The 27,335-nt window shown below is 46.5% G+C and overlaps 1 protein-coding gene across 2 annotated transcripts in view; it reads right to left on the bottom strand.

Moving 5' to 3' along the window:
* Positions 1 to 330: 330 nt before the first annotated feature.
* The window catches only part of ARHGEF16 (Rho guanine nucleotide exchange factor 16), a 65,497-nt gene continuing 38,492 nt past the window's right edge, over positions 331 to 27,335 (bottom strand). For both annotated transcript variants that reach the window (XM_068242397.1, XM_068242396.1), the window contains exons 5-15: positions 22,828 to 22,884; positions 20,999 to 21,159; positions 16,023 to 16,175; positions 15,280 to 15,409; positions 14,177 to 14,251; positions 12,921 to 13,013; positions 10,207 to 10,358; positions 7,552 to 7,758; positions 6,831 to 6,907; positions 5,342 to 5,443; positions 331 to 948 (exon numbers count right to left, since the gene is read on the bottom strand). In XM_068242397.1, coding sequence (XP_068098498.1) covers positions 809 to 948; positions 5,342 to 5,443; positions 6,831 to 6,907; positions 7,552 to 7,758; positions 10,207 to 10,358; positions 12,921 to 13,013; positions 14,177 to 14,251; positions 15,280 to 15,409; positions 16,023 to 16,175; positions 20,999 to 21,159; positions 22,828 to 22,884 — 1,347 coding nt within the window. In that variant the 3' untranslated portion in view covers positions 331 to 808. The remainder of the gene's footprint in view (positions 949 to 5,341; positions 5,444 to 6,830; positions 6,908 to 7,551; positions 7,759 to 10,206; positions 10,359 to 12,920; positions 13,014 to 14,176; positions 14,252 to 15,279; positions 15,410 to 16,022; positions 16,176 to 20,998; positions 21,160 to 22,827; positions 22,885 to 27,335) is intronic.

Genomic DNA, 27,335 nt, shown 5'->3' with positions numbered 1-27,335 from the left:
TTATCCCCATTTCCCGTTTACACTTAATCCCAAATAAGTCACTAATTTCAGCACAGGACCTTCACTAATGTTCATCAGGACTCCTGGGTCTTCAGTCTGCTGCTCCAAGTAAAAAAACTTCTGGAGGAAGTCGTACTTTAAAACTGAAGAAAAGAGTTTATTCCCTTGTATACAGCGAGCAACCATCTTTCTGCTCTTTATATTCTAATATATCAGAAATGCAAAAAAAAGAAGAGGCCACTTTAAATGAAATGGATGACAGCGACTTCCTCCCCCTCCTAAAAATGAGCAGCACAAGTCACAATCTCCCCCCCCCCCCCCCCCCCCCGAGTACGCCTGTGTTCATACAAGGGTGTGTTACGGTTACTCCAGAAAATATCTTCATGTTATTTTGATTTTGATGGACGGACTACATAAAAAAATCCCATTATTAGCTTAAAGTTTGTAAAGTTCTGTTAGTCGTAATCTGAAGCCATAAAAAATGAGAAAAGCCGATATACCAAATAGGGAGGGCAACAACAAAATAGTCCAATAAAGGCAAACAGCAGGACGCCAGGAGGATTGTCCTATAGGAAGAAGAGAAAACCAGCGGATACGATTTTCGATTGGGGGAAACATTCTATCCAGCGCCGGTCCGGTAAAGAAAAATGTGTGAAAGTTACGAAATATTTGTAAACAAAACGGTCTGAAATCCATCCGGTGTAACCAGTATGGCGGTTTGGCATTAACAAAACAATCAGACAAAATCCCAGGTACACCTCCACACGTCCGCTGCACGTCGGTTCATACACAACCAGGTCCGGCTCGGTTACACGTCCGTCTCCTTCCTCAGCCGCTCCATTCGTTTCACGTTGCGCTCCACCGCCGTCTGGTTTGTGATCTCTTTAGCGCAAGGCTGTGGAAACCAACCGCGTTCTCCGTCCCGTAACCGCTCGCCCTGATACCAGCCTGCAAACGCCAAACAAACAACAATCAGAATCACGACAGTAAAAACAATGACTGTAACAAAATAAAGAGCAGCAGCAATAATCAGGAGCGTACAGACAACTCGGGTTGGTGGATTAACATGGAACCCCCATTGACAGCCACACAAACACCTTCACTCCAGCCTTACCCAGGTAGAGGAGGGTTGCTGGCAGAATACGGCTAGATAGAATGCAGACACAGAGGTACAGTTATTCCCTCCCCCACAGAGTGTGCAGGGAAGTAGTGCTGGTTCCTTATGACACTGCAGAAATGCCACTATCTTTAATGGAGGTTCTAACGACTAAGGATGAATATCAGTGATGAGTACAGAAGATGCAATACTCAGCACAGCTTCCCTGCATGCTCTGCATGGGGCTTCAAGGCAAAATCGCATGTGAACACATAAGTAATGCTTTCCTATTGGGCCCGAATGTGAAATCGCATGTAAACACCCTTGTGGGGAGACATCTGCGGTTCCTGCAGACACAAGCGTGATTCAAACAGCTTTTTTTTTTTTTTTGCAGTTCTGCATGTTAGGGCACACATTACCATTAAAGAGACTCTGTAACAAAAATTTTAGCATTATTTCTCCTATCCTACAAGTTCCTTACTGCAGCACTTTCTACTTGCACCTTCTCTGTAATAAATCAGCTTATCTTTCCCCTGTCTGATTTGTCGGCTGTGTCTGGAAGGCTGCCAACTCTTCAGTAATGTTAACAAGTTAACCACTTCCAAGCCCCTCCAGTGCTCCTGTGATGTTTTATTCCTCACAGACAATGTCCCTGCTCTCACTGTCAGCTTGTCTGCTATCTGTGAGGCTGATAAACACAGACTGATAAACTGAACAAAGAATAGCTGACTGAGGAGGAAGCTGCCTGTCAGGCTGACACAAGTGCAGAGCAGACACAGCTGGTTATGCTTCATTGACACACAGCTCTTTCAAAACTTGCACATAACCTCTGGAGACTGAATTCAATGTGTAACTCACTGAATTCTCTGTGTACTCACTGTGTATTAACTGAGTTCACTGCTCTGCTGATGTACTTCCTGTTTTGGTGGCCATCTTTTCTGTTTACAAAACAGTTTATAAAACTTTTTTTTTTTTATCCTCTATTAAGCTGAGAGCAGCGAAAATATTACAGAGGGGGCTAGGAGATGACCCCAAATAGGCAGGGATGTTTGTTTATACTTCATTTTGTGAATACAGATTCTCTTTAACCACTTGAGGACCCACCCTTTACCCCCCCTTAAGGACCAGCGCTGGTGTAGCTGATCTGTGCTGGGTGGGCTCTGCAGCCCCCAGCACAGATCAGCGTGCAGGCAGAGCGACCAGATCGCCCCCCTTTTTTCCCCACTAGGGGGATGATGTGCTGGGGGGGGTCTGATCGCTCCTGCCTGCTGGGTGTTGCGGGGGGGCACCTCAAAGCCCCCCTCCGCGGCGAAATCCTCCCCCTCCCTCTCCTACCTGTCCCCTCCCCGGTGATCCGGGCTGCACAGGACGCTATCCGTCCTGTGCAGCCAGTGACGGGACGTCCCCTGTCACATGGCGGCGATCCCCGGCCGCTGATTGGCCGGGGATCGCCGATCTGCCTTACGGCGCTGCTGCGCAGCAGTGCAGTACAAATGTAAACAAAGCGGATTATTTCCGCTTGTGTTTACATTTAGCCTGCGAGCCGCCATCGGCGGCCCGCAGGCTATTCACGGAGCCCCCCGCCGTGAATTGACAGGAAGCAGCCACTCGCACGAGCGGCTGCTTCCTGATTAATCAGCCTGCAGCTGGCGACGCAATACTGCGTCGCTGGTCCTGCAGCTGCCACTTTGCCGACGCGCGGTATGAGTGCGCGGTCGGCAAGTGGTTAAGTACTAGTAGCAGTTTCTTTCTTCACACAGCTCTGCCTCTCTGCTGTAAAATCCTCCTGTCAGTTTTAGATACAAAAAATGTTTGGTTCTGCAGGACTAGGCCATGTTCCTGCACAGAGGGGTTGTCATCAACTCAGTGTATCGTTTATTAATCAACTTGCTGAAAGAATCTTACAGTGCCCATACACTGAGCCGATGATCGATCAAAATCGATCGATCGCAAATCGATTGACCAATCGATCAATTTGCGGCCAATTTCGATTTCAATTAATCTGACCAGCTGGAAAATCTAGGTCGATCTGTTGAGATTACTTATCAATTTGAATTGGACCTAATGGAAATCTGATGGCAAAAAAACGCCATCACATCGATTTTCAATATATTTCATACTGAAATCTATTGGAAATCTGTTCCTAGTTAAACATTTTCCTAAACACATCAGATAGACCAGAAATCTATCTGATGATCTATCTGCTGCTAATCTAACGAGTGTATGGCCACCTTTATTCTGATGGTGGCAAAGGTAGCCATACACTTATAGATTTGCAGCAGATTCGACCATCAGATGGATTTCTGTCAGATGCCTGTCAAGTAGAATCTGACAGGAATCTGATGTGTGCCACACACTAGGAACAGATTTCCAATAGATTTCGGAATGAAATATATTGAAAATCTATAGAAAAATCGATCTAAATGCATTATTGGACTATTAGATACAATGCAACTCTATGGGCCATGGATCTGCTGACAGCAGCAGATCGACCTAGATCTTCCATCCTGTCAGATAGATCAAATCCATCGAAATCAGCCACAAATTGATCGAATGGGGAATTTGATAGAATCGATTTCTGATCGATCGATTCTATAGAATTAATTGCTAAAATCGACCAGTGTATGGGCCACTTTAGGGGTTAGGATTAGAGCAATGTGTGTTTATTGTCTTCACTTCTCTGACCGTTTACAAAGGTATAATCAGAATCTTTATCAGAGTCTCTCCCTCCCAGCATGCACAGCAGCCTAGGAAGAAGATGCAGCCAGGAGTGTAAAGGCAGCCATACACTGGTCGATTGCCACCAGATAGATCCCTCAGATCGAATCTGATCAGAGAGGGATCTAATGGCTGCCCATACACTGCACTGAATTTCTATTTCAGCATGAAATCGATTTACAACCTGTGGAACTGCTGCTCTGCCTCGCCGCCCCTGCTCCCCCAGCCAGCCGCAATACATCACCTGTCTGCCGGCACGAGTCCCCGGGTCCATGCAGTCCCTTCTTCCTGCATCCTCCTCCGTCTCCTCTTCACTTCCTGTCCCGTCCTGTGACAAACAGAAGTTCAAACAGTAGAGCGCCCTCTACTGTTTGAACTTCGCCTTCTCACAGGACAGAACAGGAAGTGAAGACTGAGAATACGCCGGAAGAATTGAGAGACTGCTGGGACCCGGGGACTCGCGCCGGCAGAGAGGTGATGTGTTGCCGCAGTATCAAAACACTGCTAATGGCGCCCTCCGGACCCGCCAGCAATCGAGCTAAAAACTTTCTGCCTGGACAGATCGGTTGAATCGATCAATTTTGGGTGGAAGTCGGTCGGTCAACATTTGCATTAACGTTTTCACAGCAGATTCGATCACAGTGATCAAATCTGCTGTATTTCGATGGGAAATCGTCGTAGTGTATGGCTACAATAACATTACAAGCAGCCAGCCAGAAGTAGTGTATACATATCTCCCTGACTGCTAGTTCTATTACAGCACATATAGCTACCTGTTACCTCTTCAGATCAGCCTCCTCCTCAGGCTCTCCTGCATGCTCCGTGAAGTATATTTGTCAGCTGTGTGAGGAATGAAGGATGATTTTAAAGTGTACCTGAGATGGGCTTACTAAAAGATTTGATACTTACCCGGGGCTTCCTCTAGCCCCATGAGCAGCGATTTGTCCCTCCCCGTCCTCTCGGGTGCCTCAGTTTGGCCGCAATCATCCCCGGTAATTTGGGCCAGTCGACTGTTCTGCACATGTGCGGCCCCTCAAATCTAAGTAAGCCCGTCTTAGGTTTACTTTAAAGCGAACCTAAACTGAGAAGGATATGGATTTTTCCTTTTAAAATAATACCAGTTGCCTGAATCGCCTGCTGATCCTGTGTCTCTAATACTTATAGCCATAGCCCCTCAACAAGCATGCAGATCAGGTGCTCTGACTGAAGTCAGACTGGATTAGCTGCATGCTTGTTTCAGGGTGTGATTCAGCCACTATTGCAGCCAAAGAGATCAGCAGGACTGCGAGGCAACTGGTATTGTTTAACAGGAAACATCATATCTCTCTCAGTTAAGGCTCCCTTTAAAGCAGGGAGACCGGCCTGTGTGAATAAGTAAAGTGCCCCTAGCACTAGTGGTAATGTGTACCCTAATATAGAGTATATATAAAAAAAAAGTTTGAATTGATAACGTTCCTTAAAGGCAAGGGCTTATTGACCCAGAACAGGACATTCCATGCGATCTATAAATATATTCAGATTTATTACCATCCTCCTCCTGAAGGACCAGCACGACATCAGCTTGCTGCAGCGACACCTCATCCGCCTGCTTCGCAATATAAGCTTTAATTATCTCCACCTGCCGCAATCCTGCAAGATACACGGAAGTTTCAGCATCATAATCCAGACATCACAAACCTCCTCGTCAGCAATCCTCACTGCTGTGTATGTCTGTTCTAGACCTGTGATCATACAAATCACTACAAATACCAGAATTACAGGAGGCTGGACCAGAATTTCGCATTGGGCCAATTCGAATCCACAAGCAACTAATTAAAAAGGAATCTGAAGTGAAAATAAACTTCTGATATAATTGATTTGTATGTCTAGTACTGCTAAGAAATAAAACATTATCAGCACAGCTATGAGTCTCACATTGTTTCCAGTACAGGAAGAGTTAGTAAACTTCAGTTGTTATCTATGCAAAAAAGCTTCTGTGAGCTCTGGACAGCACTGTCTTTTAAAGCACTTATCTCAACTGTCTCATTGTTTCTTCTTTCTTTTGTAATGTTTCTGCAGAGAAAAGTTCAAAGGGTCACTAGCCTGCTCTGTAAGATCATTTAGAATGCTGAGTGTATTGTGGAAACTGCAATTATTAGAGAATGATACAATGTTATAAAAAAAAAAAGCTACCTGAAAATAAAAATATGACACTATTTTCTTTGCTGACATGACCTGACATGTGATAACATAAAACTTGTATATGTAGGCCAAAGCTTACATATAACAAGGCTGTAAGTTTTTTTCTCACTGTAAGGGTTAAGAATTCAGGCATGCAAAGGACACGTTTACCTTCAGTTTGAGTTGAACTCTACTATAGTGAAATCACAAAAATTCTTGTGGGGATAAAGAAAAAAAGGCAGTAGTTCAAGACTGCAGAATTAAAATACTGCATCATACAGCTGACACCGTAAAAAAAAACAAAAATGTATGCTTGCATTTATAGCTGTTAAACAAAAAATAAAACTGATGGATTCTAGGAAAGTGCCATTCAGGAGTAGGACTAAAGATACAGGGGTTTATTTTCACTAGTTCAGGTTAAAATGAAAGAAGTCTATTATTAGAAGGTATTATACTCACCTCGGGTTTCCTCCAGTCCCCTTGAGGCTGCACGGCCCCACGCCGCTCCTGTCCCCTGCTGGATTGCCTGGTACTCTGGCCAAGTTGCCCTTTGTTGCAGCCTCAATGTGGCTGGAGGAATCCCCGGGTGAGTATAAAACCTAAAGCTACTTTCGTCTTAGCTGCACTTTAAATAACAGCTTGCTAAAATTAAACAAGCTTACAATTAATCATTTGGTAGGCGATTAGCCCTTCACAAAGTTCTGGTTCAGCCTCTCCTAAACTCATTCCAGTCTCCGTAGATCAGAAATATGATTTGCGGTAAGTTACAGCTGATTGGTTATAACGGATCGCTGAAGAAATCATCGCCTGCACGGAAGCAGACAAGTAGAACAGAATCATTTCAGGTTCAGCTTACCGGCCGTCTTGGAGTTGCTGTAACGTTTATTGTCTTCTTTCACCTCCAGGGCGGCGATCCAGCGCGCTCTGTCACTCCTGCAGATAACCAGATGTAATGTCTTTTTTTATTTATTTTTTGTCATATATTAGTTTTGCATATTGAGTTAAATCACTGAAAAAAAAATAACTAATGCATGATATTCTAATTTTTCGAGTTTTACCTGTTAAAGTGGACCCAAATAAAAAATACAAGATTTCAGAAATAAAATCGATTTTGTAAATTATAATAATAAATAGCAGCCTTTTTTCAGCTGCATGATGACAAATATAAAATATTTTACATTTATTGGAGGAACCCCTCCCTTCCCTTCATATTGCCGGGACAGAATCCGGCAAACTGCTGGAGTAGAAGTGCAATGGAGGAATTGCGAATGGCTGCCACCTGTATAACCCTAGGTATGAAAAGAGAAGGGTGAAAAGCATGCACTGAAATGCTCATAGGCTTGAAGGAGTGTTTATTTATCTTTGTATGTATCAGAGTGCTGCAACTAAATCTTTTGAATTAAAAAAATGTTTGGTTTGGGTCCGCTTTAAATTTGTTTGGTTTTTTTTGCATTTTTATCACATTTCTGTTTTCCATTTTGGGGGAGGCAGAAACCCTAGTATTACTTCTTTATCTATATAAAAATTCCCCTGGCCTCTCACCAGTTCCCATTACCCAGAATTCCCGGAGTACTTACAAAGTGTCTGCAGCCAGTGTGATCTGCTCCTGCCGCCCCTCACTGTTCTTCAGCATCGTTATCCGAAACATGTACGGCCCAGCGGGGCTGCGGTTCCCGACATTTCCCGACCGCGACACGGGAGAGATCAGGCTATCTCCATTCTCCAGCTTCTCCACCGTGTACTGGTCGGTCTTGGCGTAATCCGTCACCTGATAGCTGTCCTCGCTGCGGAGATACGACCATCAAACAACTCAATATCAACGATATTAGAGACAACCGCCAGCACAAAACACTTCCATCCTAAAGGGCAACACACATCAGGTAATTTTGCGGGCCGATTGACCTTCCAATTTGATAATGGATTTTCAGGCCAAAATCTGTCAAATGAATCATTTGGACATGCTGGAAAGTCTTGGTCGTTAAATGCTTGATCGGGGGGGGGGGGGGGGCTAGTCGACTTTAAAGGCACAAGCAGGAAACCTTGTAGGGAAATTCAGATCACCTGATTGGGTGGACAGCACCCCTCTCCAACTGCCAGGTTTCCAATAGGTTGTAGTAAACTACGCCCACACTATTCAGCCAATCATAACGCTTTGTGCTGTAAGAGGGTGCTGTGTTTCAAGAACTGCTCCCTATGAGGTTTCCTGCTGGTCCCCTAAACTAGACTAGCAGCCGGGTGTGCAGCGATAATGGCATTCGATATTCCAGCGACCAACATAACCGATAGAAAGGCGTAGCTTGTTCAGGTTTAAAACCACCCATGTGCCTTTAAATTTGCAACGGTGCCTCCTACATAAAATATCTAAAGGAAAGGGTGGCCAGTGCACATCAAATACTGGTTCCGCTTATGTTTATTTCTCAGTTTACTACTCTACCTGGACCAGTCCTCATTCATGGAATTAGTTTGCAGATCAAGGCTTATGGCATGTATCTCAGGTGTAGAGCACTGTACCTTATGTATGTGGATAAGCGCTCAAGACTTGCTTGCACACCAATTGCACAGAGGAGCAGGTGAAAGTAAAGCCCCCCCTTCGGGGAAAGACTCGCCAGATGTTGCGGCCTTCAGGGCCCGTTTGTGCCTCCGGGGTATTGGCCACCCCGCAGCCTCACTGGCAATCCACCAACTGGTGCTCCAGGTCTGTTTAGGCAAAACATAAGCTCCTCATAGCGTAAAAGTGTATACGTTTATTAAAAATGAAGCAAAAGCAAAAGCTCTGCCAGAGCAAAGCAAGCAAAATTGCAAATATATAAAAATATAGAAAACAGCCAATCCCTTTACAGATAGTAGCCGCCACTAGAGCGGACCAGGGAATGCAGGGGTCACGCAGTGCTTGGCGTAGGACAAGGCGTACACCTCTGCCGCTAACCTACCCTCTGCGTCGGCGCAGAGGGTAGGTTTAGCGGATTGGCTGTTTTATATATTTGCAATTTTGCTTGCTTTGCTCTGGCAGAGCTTTTGCTTCATTTTTAATAAACGTATACACTTTTACGCTATGAGGAGCTTATGTTTTGCCTAAACAGACCTGACGCACCAGTTGGTGGATTGCCAGTGAGGCTGCGGGGTGGCCAATACCCCGGAGGCGTAAACAGGCCCTGAAGGCCGCAACATCTGGCGAGTCTTTCACCGAAGGGGGGGCTTAACTTTCACCTGCTCCTCTATGTGCAATTGGTGTGCAAGCAAGTTTGAGCGCTTATCCACATACATAAGGTACAGTGCTCTACACCGGAGATAAATGCCATAAGCCTTGATCTGCAAACTAATTCCATGAATGAGGACCGGTCCAGGTAGAGTAGTAAACTGAGAAATAAACCTAAACGGAACCAGTATTTGATGTGCACTGCCCGCCCTTTCCTTTAGATATTTTATGTAGGAGGCACCGTTGCAAATTTAAAGGCACATGGGTGGTTTTAAACCTGAACAAGCTACGCCTTTCCATCGGTTATGTTGGTCGCTGTAATATCGAATGCCATTATCGCTGCACACCCGGCTGCTAGTCTAGTTTAGGGGACCAGCAGGAAACCTCATAGGGAACAGTTCTCCAAACACAGCACCCTCCACAGGACAAAGTGTTATGATTGGCTGAATAGTGTGGGCGTAGTTTACTACAACCTATTGGAAACCTGGCAGTTGGAGAGGGGTGCTGTCCACCCAATCAGGTGATCTGAATTTCCCTACAAGGTTTTCTGCTTGTTCCTCTAAAGTCGACTAGCCCCCCCCCCCCCTGATCAAGCATTTAACGACCAAGATTTTCCAGCATGTCCAAATCCGAAGGGGGGGGGGGGGGCTTTACTTTCACCTGCTCCTCTATGTGCAATTGGTGTGCAAGCAAGTTTGAGCGCTTATCCACATACATAAGAGACTTTGATTGATGAAGCACACATCTGGGAAAAGCGCCCCCATTATCACAATTTGCTAATTATATTGGACTTGTTGACGGGTCTTGCTTGTTAAATTCGGACATTTATCCCTATATGAGCGCAGTATCGGGGTGCTATATGGTAGAGCACTGTACGCATTTAGGTTTGCGGAGTTCCCCTATACTTTACATTGACGGATTGTGTGGGAATATTCACGCCTGTAAGCAGAGAATCTTCAGCGGGCCACACTCCAGAAAGAACCAAGTTCTGGAACAAAAGTGATCCCATTCTCTCATATCCAGACAAATGTTTTACCTTTTCTTCTTTGTAACTATGAGGACATCATTGAAGAGGAAGAGGTAGCAGCAAGGCTTTCCAAAACCTTTCCAGAAGGAGCCAGATTCTTCTTCCAGGGCCAGTTCCCCTCTCTTCAGGAGCCAGCGGGAGGCAGAGATCAGGGGGAAGGGCTGCATGGGAGAGAGAGATGATCAAGACTGAGTACAGCCAATCAGAGTGCAGAGAGGGCGGGGCCGATAGCAGGGGAGGGCGGGGCAGAGAACAGAAGAAGGTGTGGGAGGGTGAACATCAAAAAGAACGCTGGGAAATTTACAGATATACTGTTGAAGTGAAAGAAAAAACCCGATAGTAAAATATCTACTGAATATTAAATACCAATTTATTTCTACAGCTAAACCTAAGCCTATTCTCGCACTGAACCCTCCCCCTCTATTTTTAGCCATATTTTGATTTGGGGGCAGTCCCAACTCCCTGATATTTAGTTGGGTGCCACTGAAACCCGAATATCTCCATCTTAACAATAATTCAATGGGGCTCCTATGGCAGCACCCAAACTTTCCCCATTAGTGGGTGCCAAACCGTCCTGTTTCCATGGGAGGGGCAGAGAGCCGGAGAGAGGGTGTGGGAGGGGCAGAGAGAGGGTGTGGGAGGGGCAGAGAGAGGGTGTGGGAGGGGCAGAGAGAGGGTGTGGGAGGGGAAGAGGGCAGGAGAGAGGGTGTGGGAGGGGCAGAGAGCAGGAGAGAGGGTGTGGGAGGGGCAGAGAGCAGGAGAGAGGGTGTGGGAGGGGCAGAGAGCAGGAGAGAGGGTGTGGGAGGGGCAGAGAGCAGGAGAGAGGGTGTGGGAGGGGCAGAGAGCAGGAGAGAGGGTGTGGGAGGGGCAGAGAGCAGGAGAGAGGGTGCGGGAGGGGCAGAGAGCAGAAGAGAGGGTGCGGGAGGGGCAGAGAGCAGGAGAGAGGGTGCGGGAGGGGCAGAGAGCAGGAGAGAGGGTGCGGGAGGGGCAGAGAGCAGGAGAGAGGGTGCGGGAGGGGCAGAGAGCAGGAGAGAGGGTGTGGGAGGGGCAGAGAGCAGGAGAGGGTGCGGGAGGGGCAGAGAGGGTGTGGGAGGGGCAAAGAGCAGGAGAGAGCGTGTGGGAGGGGCAGAGAGCAGGAGAGAGCGTGTGGAAGGGGCAGAGAGCAGGAGAGAGCGTGTGGAAGGGGCAGAGAGCAGGAGAGAGCGTGTGGGAGGGGCAGAGAGCAGAATAGAGGGTGTGGGAGGGGCAGAGAGCAGAATAGAGGGTGTGGGAGGGGCAGAGAGCAGGAGAGAGTGTGTGGGAGGGGCAGAGAGCAGGAGAGAGTGTGTGGGAGGGGCAGAGAGCAGGAGAGAGTGTGTGGGAGGGGCAGAGAGCAGGAGAGAGTGTGTGGGAGGGGCAAAGAGCAGGAGAGAGGGTGTGGGAGAGAGGGAGAGAGCAGGAGAGAGGGTGTGGGAGGGGCAGAGAGCAGGAGAGAGGGTGTGGGAGGGGCAGAGAGCAGGAGAGAGGGTGTGGGAGGGGCAGAGAGCAGGAGAGGGTGTGGGAGGGGCAGAGAGCAGGAGAGAGGGTGTGGGAGGGGCAGAGAGCAGGAGAGAGGGTGTGGGAGGGGCAGAGAGCAGGAGAGAGGGTGTGGGAGGGGCAGAGAGCAGGAGAGAGGGTGTGGGAGGGGCAGAGAGCAGGAGAGAGGGTGTGGGAGGGGCAGAGAGCAGGAGAGAGGGTGTGGGAGGGGCAGAGAGCAGAAGAGAGGGTGGGGAACAGAGCAGGAGAGTGGGTAGGGCAGAGAGCTGGAGAGTGGGTGGGGCACAGAGCAAGTGATAGGGTGTGGGAGGGGCAGAGAGCAGGAGAGGGTTATGACATAATGGCATAATATATGAGTACTAGGATATGAGCCAGACACATACAAGAACATGTAGAAAAACAAAAAGAAGGAAACCGCGATAGTGTATTGTTGTTGATATAGGATAAAAATAATTTGTACAGCAGATATGGATATACTCACAAATCTGGGTTGCCGACCTCAGGCAACAACTCTAATCGCATATGGAGATGTTAGACCTGTCCCCACTCAGGCTAAGAAGTCGCTCTCCGTAGAAGAAAAGGGGGTATACACACCCATCCACCAGGAGGATAATGATATTTGTAGTAGTTTACATAGGCGCCGGCAGAATAAAAATAGTAATCTATAAAAACCAATAAAAATTGGGGGATAAGGGTGGACCTCTCTCTCCCCAGTAGTATGTATTTGGGGGAAAAAAAAAACTTTTCTAAAATAGTCACAAAAAGAAATTCTCTTATAGGCGATCCGCCACGCCCACTTGCCAACACTTATTCAGATAGAGAGAGAACTGTTATCCTTTAAGGAAAAAATACTTGAACACAATGTTTGCAGTACAAAATCGTAATTGAAAAACTTTATTGGCACAATACTAAAATATTAAAAATATTTTAATTCCTTCGTGCATAGGGTCCTCATGAGCGTTTTAGACAAAAAAAGAAGCTTTCATGAAACCAGAAGTGGCATGGTCTGACTTGATATATAGCACAATTAGGTACAGGCATGGTGCTTGATATGCTGGGGAGATAGGTCCACCCTTATCCCCTAATTTGTATTGGTTTTAATAGATGACTATTTTTATTCTGCTGGCGCCTCTGTAAACTACTACACATACAAGAACATGACACATTGAGGTGTGAAGCAGAATAAGGCCCAAGTTCCTCCTCCATACCTTGATCTTGCCGAACTCCAGCTGCGTCTGTAACATGTACATCTGCTCCGTCCTCTCCATCTTCCGAGCGCCTTCATTGCATTGCTTCACCAGCTGCAAACATCACACAGGATGATAGAGTGAGGCTCACACCAGACATGAAAACTGACCATTATCCAGGGTGGAGAGAAGCTGATTCAGGTCAGTGGATTCCATGTTATAAACAGGATCTGTTCAGACACCTTCGCTTCAACATACATGTTGCAGGAGAGAAACAGGAAGTCCCATCTGGCACAATGAGAGTCTATAGAAGGAGACTACACGGTTCTCCCTAATGTTTCATTGAAAACCAAAATGATGAAAATGTAAAAAAATCCACCCGCGACCCCTCTTAAAGTAGAATAGGAAAAAAACATGCAATAAGAAATTACTTACCGTATACACTCCTGAATAAGCCATCCCATGTAAACTTATGCCGCTGACTTATGCCTCCCCTCCTCCCGGTATGTGTAGAGTGAGGCATACTTGCAGATTTTATATGTGATGCAGTGTATGTACATTCAGCGCAGAGTGTATGTGGTGCAGAGTATTGTGTATATAAGTGTACATATAGCTAACTCTGCTCGTCTCGTCTGCTATCTTCCCGTCTCCCTTGCAGCTCTGTACTTGCTACATATCCAGGCTTCAGTGTCTTCTGGTCTCTGGTCAGCCATCTTCTCATCCCCATTGCTGCTTTGTACTTGCCGCTGACACCTAGTGGCGGAACTGCCAGGGAAACAGGAAATGGTTCCCGGGACGAGAAGAAAGTAAAACCTGGACATCTGCATGGGAGACGCTTCAGGAATGAGGAGTGAGCTACGTCAGCATTTCTAAATAATAATGTTCCCTGTGTTTCTTTATGAGAGAGACTCCATTTAGCCAAGTACCCAGTTTTGTGGGCCACATCATCTGTAATATCCCCGACACCTACAGATTTGTTAGGAGTGGTTTGATGGTTGCAAATGGGGATAAGATTCCACACAACATGCATTAAAAACAAGTTCCTGATCTCAGGATTTGAAGGTCTTTGCCGTTTGTGGATTTTATTCTAAGATAACGTCAGGGAGGGCGGAGTGGAGGGCAGCAGTCGGTGGTTTTGAGGCTCCTCCGGGGGTGAGGGAACTAGAGCTGCCCGATGTCTCCCCTCAGTGCTGTACTCCACTCCTGCCCCACTATTCGGGGCCCATCACATGACATGGATCAACTTGTATGACCCCCCCCCTTCCCCTATCACCCACCTTACTGATGGCGATCAGGGCCCGCGTACTGGCTTCATACTCCGGAGAGGACATGTCCGTCTTCTGGCAAATTGTCTGCAACATTCAAACAAAAAAATACCTAAAATGAACAGGGACGTCATCATTCACACATAACTAGAGGATCTAGCGAGCAGCCTCTAGTGTTTGGCTTCTAGCGTTAGTCACATGACAGAGGGAGGAGCGACATGGTATGGAGAGAAGACACTGGACATGGGAGGAGGCACGCCAGCGGACAGGTGAGAGCTAGCTCCGCGGCCAACACCCAGGGGGAGCACATTAATTGGGGGAGGAGTCTAGCAGGAGGCGGCTCCACATTGTGTGGACAGCCAATAAATTCCACTCTGATCAGATTCAATCTGAGAGGGATCTATCTGATGATCCGTCTGGTGGTCATACATCTAGCGATTTGGTGGCCTGATCCACCAATTGATTCAATAATTTTATTGACTCGAGAGAGAATTGAGTGTTCAAGTATGTGTGATCGACAATAACGGACCAACATGTGGGTGAATCTCTTCGATTTGTCAATCGAGCAGGATAGAAGATAGACAATCGTGGAGGAATCGGCTACTGTTCAAAAAAACGATTTTGGATTCAGAGCATGGAGGCACAAAATTGTTCAGATCGACTAGTCACGCCAAATCGAATAGGATCTCCCTTGTAGTGTGTGGTCTACCAGTCAATTGCGTTTCAATCAACCACTCTGTAGTTGATCGCCCAATAAAGTGGATTGCTCAGGTGCTCGATGCAAAATCGAGTAATGTGTGGCTACATTTAGGGTTAATATATAGTATAGATTAGCATCTGAATGTAAATACTGTGAAATTAGCAGATTTAGTTGTAATCCAATTAGGATTGAAGTAATCAGGTGTGCAGCCATACAGAATAAATCCGGTCTCTTGGGTCACCCAGTAAGGGAACGAAATGACAGAGTACACGTTCAATAAACCAGGAACCAATCAGAATTCATTTACTAAAAATCACCATGCAAGCTGATTGGTTACTCTGGCTTTTGAATTGAATATCACAGCAAGCAGAATGTGGAAAGTAAAAATGATTGCAGCGCTGAATGCAATACTCACATCCATCAGCAGGGGGAGCCGTGTGACTCTCTGCATGGGCAGGATGAGAAAGGAGAACATGGGCAATCCGCCACACTCTGGCTTCATCTCTATCTGCTTCAGGGTTTCCTTAAAGGGCAAATTAGATGCTCTGAAATGACAAAGTAAGGAGCAAATAAAAGTCACACAAAGATAGTAAGAATTTCACATGGAAACAAACTGACATCTGAAGAGATCACTGATGTGCTACCAGGACAGCCGTAAACACCCAATCAGAAATGTCATTTATTTTCCTGCGCTTCTAATTGGACGCTGGAAGTTTGCAGGGTGGGACTTGTCTGGAGGCCTCCTATAGTCTGTTGACTGCCCAGACGTTAAAGTGGACCTGAATTCTTGCACAGGGCAGATGAAAAACAGAGAGAAATCCACCCTGTGTGTATTTAGAGAGTTTAGCCTGCCAATTCCCCCTCCTCTGACTAATCACCACTGCAATTTGATCTCTCAGCTGTATCAGCTGACTGCTTCAGCAGAGCAGCTAATTTGTAAACACCCAATGTTAACCCTATTTCTACTTCCATGAAAGGAGAAAGTAGATACAATGCAGATTTATTGCAGGAATTGTATCAGCTGTAACAAAAATGTTTTTTTCTTTAAAGGTTATTATGCTGTTGCTTATCTTTTAGAGCAGAGAGTTCTGAACTCAGGTCCTCTTTAATAAGCCCCTTTGTACCCGCCGCCGCCCCCTGCAGGGAGCCCCCACTCACAGCAGCCTCTGCAGCGTCCTCTGCTGGTAGGCCTCGTTGGAGCAGTAGATGACGTATGGATGGAAGTGGTTCAGCGCGTGGTTCTCCACTATATCGCTGATGTCATGGATGAACGCATTGTCCTTGTGCCGCTTCTCCAAGTCATCGAAAAACCTGGGGAGAAGAAAACAGATAAGGCGGAGCTTACAGAGGCACCTCCCAGGCAACTTCTCCTAATAGGCGCTGATATGAAATCCCCATTCAACGCAATGCGCCCATACACACCAGACCACAGAATTCCTGCTGAGTGTATACTGTAAACAGTGAGCTGGCAAGGCTAAAAATGGCTCAGTATCGCTAACGCATCTTGTGTATTTACAGTATATGCTATATGCTTATGTACAATATATATATTATAATAATAATAATAATAATAATATGGTAGGACATTAGACTGACTATGGTAGGATTAGATTGTGAGCTGCTCTGAGAACAGTCAGCGACATGACTATGTACAGCGCCATGGAATATGTTGACGCTTTATAAATCAAATCAATAATATTAATAATGACTACGTACTGTGTACAGTGCTGCAGAAGATGTAAGTGCTATATAAATACATAATAATATGGTAGGACATTAGACTATGACTATGGTAGGATTAGAGTGTGAGCCCCTCTGAGGACAGTCAGTGACATGACTATGTACTCTGTACAGTGCTGCAGAAGATGTCAGTGCTATATAAATACATAATAATACTATGGTAGGATGTTAGACTATGGCTATGGTAGGATTAGATTGTGAGCTCCTCTGAGGGGAGTCAGGGACATGACTATGTACTCTGTAATGTGCTGCAGGAGATGTCAGTGCTATATAAATACATAATAATATGGTAGGACATTACACTATGACTATGGTAGGATTAGAGTGTGAGCTCCTCTGAGGACAGTCAGTGACATGACTATGTACTCTGTAATGTGCTGCAGAAGATGTCAGTGCTATATAAATACATAATAGTATGGTAGGACATTATACTATGACTATGGTAGGATTAGAGTGTGAGCTCCTCTGAGGACAGTCAGAGACATGACTATGTACTCTGTAATGTGCTGCAGAAGATGTCAGGGCTATATAAATACAGAATAAATAATAATAATAATAATAATAATAATAATAATAATAATAATATGGTAGGACATTAGACTATGGCTATGGTAGGGATTAGATTGTGAGCTCCTCTGAAGACAGTCAGTGAATGACTATGTAAGGCGCTGCAGAAGATGTCAGTACTATATAAATATAATAATAATAATAATAATAATAATAAGACAGGATATTCGACTATGGTAGGATTAGAGTGTGAGCTCCTCTGAGGACAGTCAGTAACATGACTATGTACTCTCTAATGTGCTGCAGAAGATGTCAGTGCTATATAAATACATAATAATAATATGGTAGGACATTAGACTATGACTATGGTAGGATTATGGTGTGTACACATTTGAAAGATAAATGAAAGATCACAGACCAATGTTACCCCCTTCCATGTAGTATGAGAGCCATACTCTACACCAGGGGTCCCCAAACATTTTGGGTTGAGGGCCGGGTCAACATACTTCAGACCGCTGGTGGGCCGGAGTAAACATAAAATGATGTAGAAGTCTTTGCGGACCAGACAGTGAAGCATACCCAGGTGACAATCTGCAAGCCAATTGGACAGCAGTGTCACCTGATGTGGAATTTGATTGGAAACCAGCAAAATTTCTGCTTTCTGGCTTCCATGTGGATGGGGGGTGCCAGCACTGCTATTCCATATGTGGACCACCAATATTTAAAGATGTAGCTGACTGCATTTATAAGCAATACATTTTCTGTGTGGGGGGCCGGTAAGAAAGCCTTAGGGGGCCACATTCGGCCCGCGGGCCTTAGTTTGAGGACCACTGCTCTACACAGTCTATTCTATGGAGCTGCACTCCCCATCAGACAGAAATCTTACCCCCTTCCATGTAGTATGAGAGCCACACCTACACAGTCTATTCTATGGAGCTGCACTCCCCATCAGACAGAAATCTTACCCCCTTCCATGTAGTATGAGAGCCATATCTACACAGTCTATTCTATGGAGCTGCACTTCCCATCACACAGAAATCTTACCCCCTTCCATGTAGTATGAGAGCCACACCTACACAGTCTATTCTATGGAGCTGCACTCCCCATCAGACAGAAATCTTTGCAAGATGCTGTACACAAAGATGCTGTACACATGCAAAAGATCAGTATCTGCAAAAGATCTGTTCCTGCCAAAGATCCGTTCCTGCAAAATGCATTCATAGTCTATGAGATCTGCAGATCATCATACACACCTTGTTTAACAGACATTCATCTGCAGATCAGATCCACCAGGATGGATTTTCAGATCTGCAGATGATTGTCAGATATGCAGATGAATGTCTGTTAAACAAGGTGTGTATGATGATCTGCAGATCTCATAGACTATGAATGCATTTTGCAGCAACGGATCTTTTGCAGGAACAGATCTTTTGCAGATATTGATCTTTTGAATGTGTACAGCATCTTAGTGTGCAGCATCTTGCAAAGATTTCTATCTGATGGGGAGTTCAGCTCCATAGAATAGACTGTGTAGAGTACGGCTCTCATACTACATGGAAGGGGGTAAAATTGGTCTGATATCTTTCATTTATCTTTCAAGTGTGTATGTAGCATTAGATTGTGAGCTCCTCTGAGGACAGTCAGTAACATGACTATGTACTCTGTAATGTGCTGCAGGAGATGTCAGTGCTATATAAATATTTAATATTAATAAAAAAGGTAATGATCTGCTAGGAGACTGCTGCTTTCTTAAAACAGACCCTTTAAGATGTTTTGTATGAACACATGACTGTATGAAGTCTGGAGTGTGCAGGAGTGTCCCGTTTGGCCGCGCTCCTGTATTGTGAGGCATTGTCAGTATCTGCTGTATTGGTGACATGTGTGGTGCTGACTCCAGCATGCGACCCTCCCACCCCCGGATCCCCCCCCATACTCTCTGCAGACTCTTCTCTGTGAATGTGATTGGGCGGTGATAATGGAATCCAGATAGGCTTCCACATTCCCAGGCAGGTCCGGCCCCATGAATGTCGCCCCCCAGGGAAGGGGATCCACGTCACACAATGAGACTGTCGGCAGGATGAGAGGAGACCTCTTCATTCCAGGGGCCCGATTCACAAAGCGGTGATAACTCAGATAACTGCACTAGCAAAGTTATCACCGCCTTCTGCTGTAAGTTTTGCGCGCGCAAAGTCCCATAGGGCTTAATGGGCGCTGCGCACGAAGCGCGGAGCGATTGCGCGCGCAAAACTTCAGATCACGCCTAAACTAAATTTAGGCGTGATAAAGGACTTTTCACAGGCGTGCAAACACTTTGCACCGCTTTGTGAATCAGGCCCCATGTGTGCAGAGCGGCCAGACCCTCACACAACATGCCTCATACATGATCCCCGCCTACCATCCGTGTCAGCATGTCACACAACACGTGTGATGCCCCCACCTCACATCCGTGTCAGCATGTCACACAACACGCCTCATACATGTGCCCCCACCTCTCATCCATGTCAGCATGTCACACAACACGTCTCATACATGATCCCCGCCTCCCATCCGTGTCAACATGTCACACAACACGCTTCTTACATGTGCCCCCGCCTCACATCCGTGTCAGCATGTCACACAACACGCCTCATACATGTGCCCCTGCCTCTCATCCATGTCAGCATGTCACACAACACGCCTCATACATGTGCCCCCGACTCTCATCCATGTCAGCATGTCACACAACACACCTCATACATGTGCCCCCGCCTCCCATCCGTCTCATACATGATCCCCGCCTCCCATCCGTGTCAACATGTCACACAACACGCTTCTTACATGTGCCCCCGCCTCCCATCCATGTCAACATGTCAAACACGCCTCATAAATGTGCCCCCACCTCCCATCCGTGACAGCATGTCACACAACACGTCTCATACATGATCCCCGCCTCCCATCCGTGTCAGCATGTCACACAACCCGTGTCAGCATGTCACACAACACGTCTCATACATGATCCCCGCCTCCCATCCGTGTCAACATGTCACACAACACGCCTCATGCATGTGCCCCCGCCTCCCATCCGTTTCAACATGTCACACAACACGCCTCATACATGTGCTCCCGCCTCCCATCTGTGTCAGCATGTCACACAACACGCCTCATAAATGATCCCTGCCTCCCATGCGTGTCATGTACCACGGGTCACATTAATAGTATAACACGCGTGGTACACTGCTGGCGGTAGTAGAGTAGTATTGCCGGACGCTCCCTGTGCACAGCAGTATTACCAGCGGGTATTGCATCAATCCCCTATATATAATATGTAGTAAGTCAAAAATGGCCATCTCTGACAGTAATACTATAAAAAGGAGGATATTTTAAAGAATTTTTGGAATGCCTGGAGGATGAAGGAAACCACACACAAAAAAAAAAAAAAAAAAAAAAAGGTCACCCTAGGCTAATGGCCTATCACTCTTATAAGATAAATGGCTGCTCCAGTGTTCTGTCCCATTCACACAGGAAAGTAAGATTCCAGGAAAATACATTTTTCCTATGTGGAAAACAATTTACACATAGGAAAATGAAGAGGGGTGGGGGGCAATTCATTGTTTGGGGCCTCCGAGTAGAGGGAGGCAAGAATTGGCCTTCCTCCCCACGTAAAGTCCCAGGGTGCCTGCTTTTCTCCCCCCTCCTTTACTGCGTCCCCCCCTCTCACTGCGCCCTGGGCGGACACCTGCTTAGCCACCCCTAGAAACGGGGCTGGGAACTGTTTGTGGAATCATCCCCCAGAAAATGTACATGGGCAGCAGTAACACGTGTGAGGTCATCCTCTTCCACCAGTCATCAGCTCAGGGGAGGGCTTATCGCTCCTCCTGGGAGGGCCACAATCTTATTGGCCGGATTACCTCTTGCTGCACTCCAGGATGTCGGAGATGTTGGAGAAGAGATGATGGTGGTCGGTGCCGTTAATCGTCTGTTTCAGTTCATCGGATTTTCTGAAGAGTCGAACGAGGATGTCCAGACTATGCTGGTAAGAATATTCCGAGGTGATAATTTCAAAGATGGCCTAAGAGGCAACGCAACAAAGACACATACGGTAACTACAAGCTACACTGTGAAAAAAACTATATAGGGTTATATAATAAAATGTAAAAAAATAAAAGTAACTAAAAACAAACCATACAACTCATTGTTTTGAATTACACATTTGTTGAACAGAGTACCATAAGTATGGAATATTGCACGTGAACATTTCTCATTGCTCTGTGCTACCAGTAGGTGGCGCATCTTAGCAGGGCCACCAACAGAAATGTTTTGGGCCCCATACTGGTCAAACCTACTGAGCCCCCCGCACTTCCCTCTGCCCCCACATGGAAAATTCCAATCTTTGAAGGCCTGAGCACACTAATGTCTGTGTGTCCGCTTTTTGCGCTCCCATGGCTAGGGCGTACGAGAGGAATCGGCACCGGTAGACTTGGGCGCAGGATACAGCCGGTATATGGCTGATCCTGCTGCCGCACAAGTCCCGGACGTATTAAATACTATTCCCCCTCCAGCGGCCACCATGGATGGTGGGGAATTAAATAATTATTGTGTTTTAAAGGACAACTGAAGAGAAAGGTATACGGAGGCTGCCATGTTTATTTCCTTTTAAGCAATACCAGTTGCCGGGCAGCCCTGCTGATCCTCTGCCTCTAATACTATTAGCCATAGCCCCTGAACAAGCATGCAGCAGATCAGGTGTTTCAGACTTTAAAGTCAGATCTGACAAGACTAGCTGCATGCTTGTTTCTGGTGTGATTCAGATACTACTGCAGAGAAATAGACCAGCAGGGCTGCCAGGCAACTGGTATTGATTAAATGGAAATAAATATGGCAGCCTCCGTATACCTCTTACGATTAGTTCCCCTTTAAAAGTAACTTCAGCGGCACCGAAGTTACTCCATGGCTACCAGATCTGCTGCATGCTTATTCAGAGTCTACGTCTAAAAGTATTAGAGACACAGGATCAGCAGGACTGCCAGGCAACTGGTATTGTTTAAAAGGAAATAAATATGGCAGCCTTCATATCACTCTCACCTCGGGTTCACTTTGTACACCAAAATTATCACTTGTCACAGTTCCGTTTCTGTATGAATGAATGCTCCCGTTCCTTCCTGACTCCCCCTTCCCCTCCACAGAGCACAGCATGCTGCTTGGCAGCCCAGTAGTGAGATGGATGCAGTATATCTCGGGAAAGGGGGGGGGGGTCACCTTTGAAGGGAGCCAGAGACGAAGCACCCTTGTGTATTTTACCATATATATCAGTAAGAACATTAGAGAAAACACTTACCATGCTCTCTGTTTCATCCTCACTGCTAAAAGTGTCTGATCAGCTGTGATAAGAATCCCGGACTGAACATTCAGTCTGGCTTTGCAGGGAATAATTATAGCTGAGTCATTATAGCAGAGCCACAAGGGGGCAGGCTTGGGCTTGAAAAGACACCAGAGAAGACAGACTCAGCTATAATCTTTCCGTAGCAAAGCTAGACAATGCTCAGTCAGTGATTCTTATCAGAGCTGATAACAGTCAGATTAAACAGAGAACAATGAAACAAAGAGCAGATTAGGTGTTTACTGTCACGTTCCCACTGATTTATAAGGTAAAATACAGGAGGGTGCTTCATCTCTGGTCTGCAACAGAAACAAAGAAAAAACACAAAATATACTGTAACAAAAAAAGTGTGTGGAATACCTCCTGCCTTTTGCGTTCCTCCGCGGAGATGTTGTCTAGAATGCCGGCTTCTTGTACCTACAAAGCATAAAACAAACATTTAAGCGGATTACTTGCTTTCAGAATAACAGAAGTGATGATCAGTCAGCGTACATCAGCTGAAATCTACCAACTGAACGCAATACTGAGCAAAAGCCAAATACTAACAGTGATCAGGATGAAAAGTGAATATTAACAGCCAGCCGTGCACTTATAGACTTCCACCCGCTGCGGCCAAACAAGCGATTCTCCTCCTGTCAGGAATTGGATCAGAGAGAGATCTATTTCTATCACATGCAGCAAATCGATAATCAATACATCTCAGCAACGATCAACTATCGCTCCGGCCACACCCCAATCACTGAAAACTCTCTGTGCTGTCCCTTTGATATTTTTAATCAATTGATTTTCTAATTAATCAACACATTGGGTCAATAGATGTCTCAAAGAGTGATCGAAAGTGCCAGGAATCGAATGGTTCAAGGGAAAAAAAAGAAAAGGATTTGATAATTGTGTGGCTAGCAGAAGGATTACACATGACCAATGAGAGACCAACTATTCTGACTGTATGCAAATGTAATGCACACGGGGCCAATCAAAATCAACAGAAATGGCACTCATTAGGTCCAGTTCATTAGAATTTGCATTAAATTTGCATGCAAGCTGCAATCATCACCATCTCATTCAACATCATTAATGGCAGATTATAGAGAACCTGTTTTTCAGCTCTATTACCCGTCAATAGAGCTATGAAGTGTTTTTTTTTATGTTAAAGGACAACTGTTATGGTTATGGAGGCAGCCATATGTATTCCCTTTTCAGTAATGCCAGTTGCCTGGCTGTCCTGCTGATCCTCTGCCTCTAATACTGTTAGCCATAGTCCCTGAACAAGCATGCAGCAGATCAGGTGTTTATAGCATTATTGTCAGATCTGACAAGATTAGCTGCATGCTTGTTTCTGGTGGGATTCAGACACTACTGCAGCCAAATAGACCAGCAGAGTTGCCAGGTAACTGGTATTGTTTAAAAAGGAAATACAATATGGCAGCCTCCATATCCCTCTCACTTCAGTTGACCTTTAAATTGTGCTGCCCTCATTTGCCTGCCTCCGCAATGCTATGATTTTTTTCCTGTACCTGCCCCCCCCCCCCCCCCCCCACTGCCTGCCTACCATGCTGCAGGAGCTGGGCTAAGGTCCTCCAGCACCCAAGTCTGAGACACCAAAGTGCACCCCTCCATCCCTCCCACCCCAGCCATCACACACTGATTGCTATTACACTAAGAGGCCCCTCCATCCCTCCCACCCCAGCCATCACACACTGATTGCTATTACACTAAGAGGCCCCTCCTCCATCCCTCCCACCCCAGCCGTCACACACTGATTGCTATTACACTAAGAGGCCCCTCCTCCATCCCTCCCACCCCAGCCGTCACACACTGATTGCTATTACACTAAGAGGCCCCTCCCTCATCCCTCCCACCCCAGCCGTCACACACTGATTGCTATTACACTAAGAGGCGCCCCAGGGCCCCCAACACCTTAATCTCTAGTTATCTGGCTTGCAGTCACTGCCATGTATCCCCTTTTCTTACTTCTCTCTGCTTCAAACACAATAGGGGAATGATCGCTGGGCGAGTTGTGCGCCCCCTCCTACACTGCGCCCTGAGGCAGGAGCCTCTCTCGCCTCTGCCTTGGCCCAGCATGCTGCCCTTATTGCCTGCCCCACTCTACCCTCATTTCCTGTACCCGTGCTGCCCCCATTTCCTATACACGTGCTGCCCTTATTGCCTGCCCCACTCTGCACCCATTTCCTGTCCCCATTTCCTGTCCCCGTGCTGCCCCCCTTTCCTGTCCCCGTGCTGCCCCCCTTTCCTGTCCCCGTGCTGCCCCCCTTTCCTGTCCCCGTGCCGCCCCCATTTCCTGTCCCCGTGCCGCCCCCATTTCCTGTCCCCGTGCCGCCCCCATTTCCTGTCCCCGTGCCGCCCCCATTTCCTGTCCCCGTGCCGCCCCCATTTCCTGTCCCCGTGCTGCCCCCATTTCCTGTCCCCACTCTGCCCCCATTTCCTGTCCCCGTGCTGCCCGCACTGTTGAGAGTTTCTGGAATTACCCCGGTGAATCAGGTGAACAGGGCAGGACAACTTACATGAAATGTTGATCTCATTTAGGCCATACTTCCTGCAATAACACTGAGGCCAGACTCCCTCCTTATCTAATGTAACTGGCAGAATATCACGTATCAGTCTGCAGGCGTGAGTCACTCACTGTACACACATAATAAGGCCATTACTTCTACAGGTGACAGGTCAGGTGACACCGCCAGCGTGTCCCCAGTGATGGACTGTCATATCTGCCCACCTCGTGGCTGCACTACAAATCCCAGCGTGTCCCCAGCGATGGCAAGAGGCCCACCAGCGCTACCATACCTGCCCGCCTCGTGGCTGCACTACAAATCCCAGCATGTCCCCAGCTATGGAGAGAGGCCCACCACCACTGCCATACCTGCCGCTTCGTGGCTGCACTACAAATCCCAGCATGTCCCCAGCGATGGAGAGAGGCCCATCACCACTGCCATACCTGCCGGCCTCGTGGCTGCACTACAAATCCCAGCATGTCCCCAGCTATGGAGAGAGGCCCACCAGCGCTGCCATCCCTGCCCGCCTCGTGGCTGCACTACAAATCCCAGCATGTCCCCAGTGATGGCGAGACAGTGTGTGCACCCACCACCACTCTGATACCTGCCCGCCTCATGGCTGCACTACAAATCCCAGCATGTTCTGGGGTCCTCCCTGTGGCACTGAACATGGAAAGTCAAAAATGCTTGCCGAAAAAAAAGTCACAAAACTTGGTTTGCAGATCCCTGACTACCTGGGATGATATGTTCTGGGGGTCTCGCACCCCCCCCTCCCCCCGCACGCCTGGGCGAACCTACAAAACAGCCAATCAGATTTCACCCACTCATGCATGGTGTATACCAGGCATTAGCCATATCCCCCTGAACAAGCATGGAGATCAGATGTTCTGACTGAAGTCTGACCAGATTAGCTGCATGCTTGTTTCAGGTGTGTGATTCAGCCACTACTGCAGCCAAAGAGATCAGCTGGACTGACCTGCGTTATGATTCCTGTGAATTTTATAAAGGAAAGGTAGAGAATCCTATTCTAGACAGTTTCCATCTTGGTTACCTTTGACCTCCTGACATTTCCTCCACACTCTTACTCCTCTTGCTAATTGTGTATTTGCTACCCGCCCTCCTCCCAGAGTCTTCAGACACTCCCACTGAGGTCTATAATAGGAAGTGCTCTGTTTTATGTCATTAGAAGTAGGGGGAAATAAAGGGAAGAGAAGGAATATATTATAGATAAAAAAGACCCCCCAGCATGCAACTGTTTGGCAATGGCAATTAAAGGGCCAGTGCTCCTAAGGTATGCGATAACGCCAAACCATAACACAAAAAAAATTGAAAGTTTTGACTGCAGGATTAGCATCTTTATCACTTAATACACTCAGACCAGTTGCTGTTGAAATTTAAATTTTATGGTGACAATCCCGCTTTAATAATATGCAATCTTATAGTATAGACCAGTGTTTCTCAACATTTTCTTGGTACGTACCCCTTTTAAAAGCTTGTACTCGCCGAGTACCCCCTAGCATAGTAAACGTTATCACAAGTACCCCTTGACAAATAAATATTTAATCGTAGTACATAATAATTGGTTCTAAACAATTTCCAAACATTTACTATCGCTTTTAATTAGCTAAAATACTAATTTGGTGTTGTTTATGTAGGATTTATCATTTTCTAAAACTCTAAATTTGTTATACTTGGTTAAGTATATCAAGCAGGAGTACCCCCTGGAACCATCAGACGTACCCCTTGGGGTACGCGTACCGCATGTTGAGAACCTAGGGTATAGACGACGGCTAGCAGGGGACACCATCGCAAGGGACTCCCAACAGTAACAGCGTGCGCACATACACACAGACAGTTAGACAGGCAGAAAGTTAGACAGTTAGACAGGCAGAAAGTTAGACAGTTAGACAGGCAGAAAGTTAGACAGTTAGACAGGCAGAAAGTTAGACAGTTAGACAGGCAGAAAGTTAGACAGTTAGACAGGCAGAAAGTTAGACAGTTAGACAGGCAGAAAGTTAGACAGTTAGACAGGCAGAAAGTTAGACAGTTAGACAGGCAGAAAGTTAGACAGTTAGACAGGCAGAAAGTTAGACAGTTAGACAGGCAGAAAGTTAGACAGTTAGACAGGCAGAAAGTTAGACAGTTAGACAGGCAGAAAGTTAGACAGTTAGACAGGCAGAAAGTTAGACAGTTAGACAGGCAGAAAGTTAGACAGTTAGACAGGCAGAAAGTTAGACAGTTAGACAGGCAGACAGTTAGACAGGCAGACAGTTAGACAGGCAGACAGTTAGACAGGCAGACAGTTAGACAGGCAGACAGTTAGACAGGCAGACAGTTAGACAGGCAGACAGTTAGACA

The sequence above is a fragment of the Hyperolius riggenbachi genome, chromosome 6 (assembly GCF_040937935.1).
Source record: "Hyperolius riggenbachi isolate aHypRig1 chromosome 6, aHypRig1.pri, whole genome shotgun sequence".
NCBI classification, from domain to species: domain Eukaryota; kingdom Metazoa; phylum Chordata; class Amphibia; order Anura; family Hyperoliidae; genus Hyperolius; species Hyperolius riggenbachi.
The sequence above is the reverse complement of the archived record's forward strand: the minus strand, read 5'-3'. Positions and strand labels throughout refer to the sequence as shown.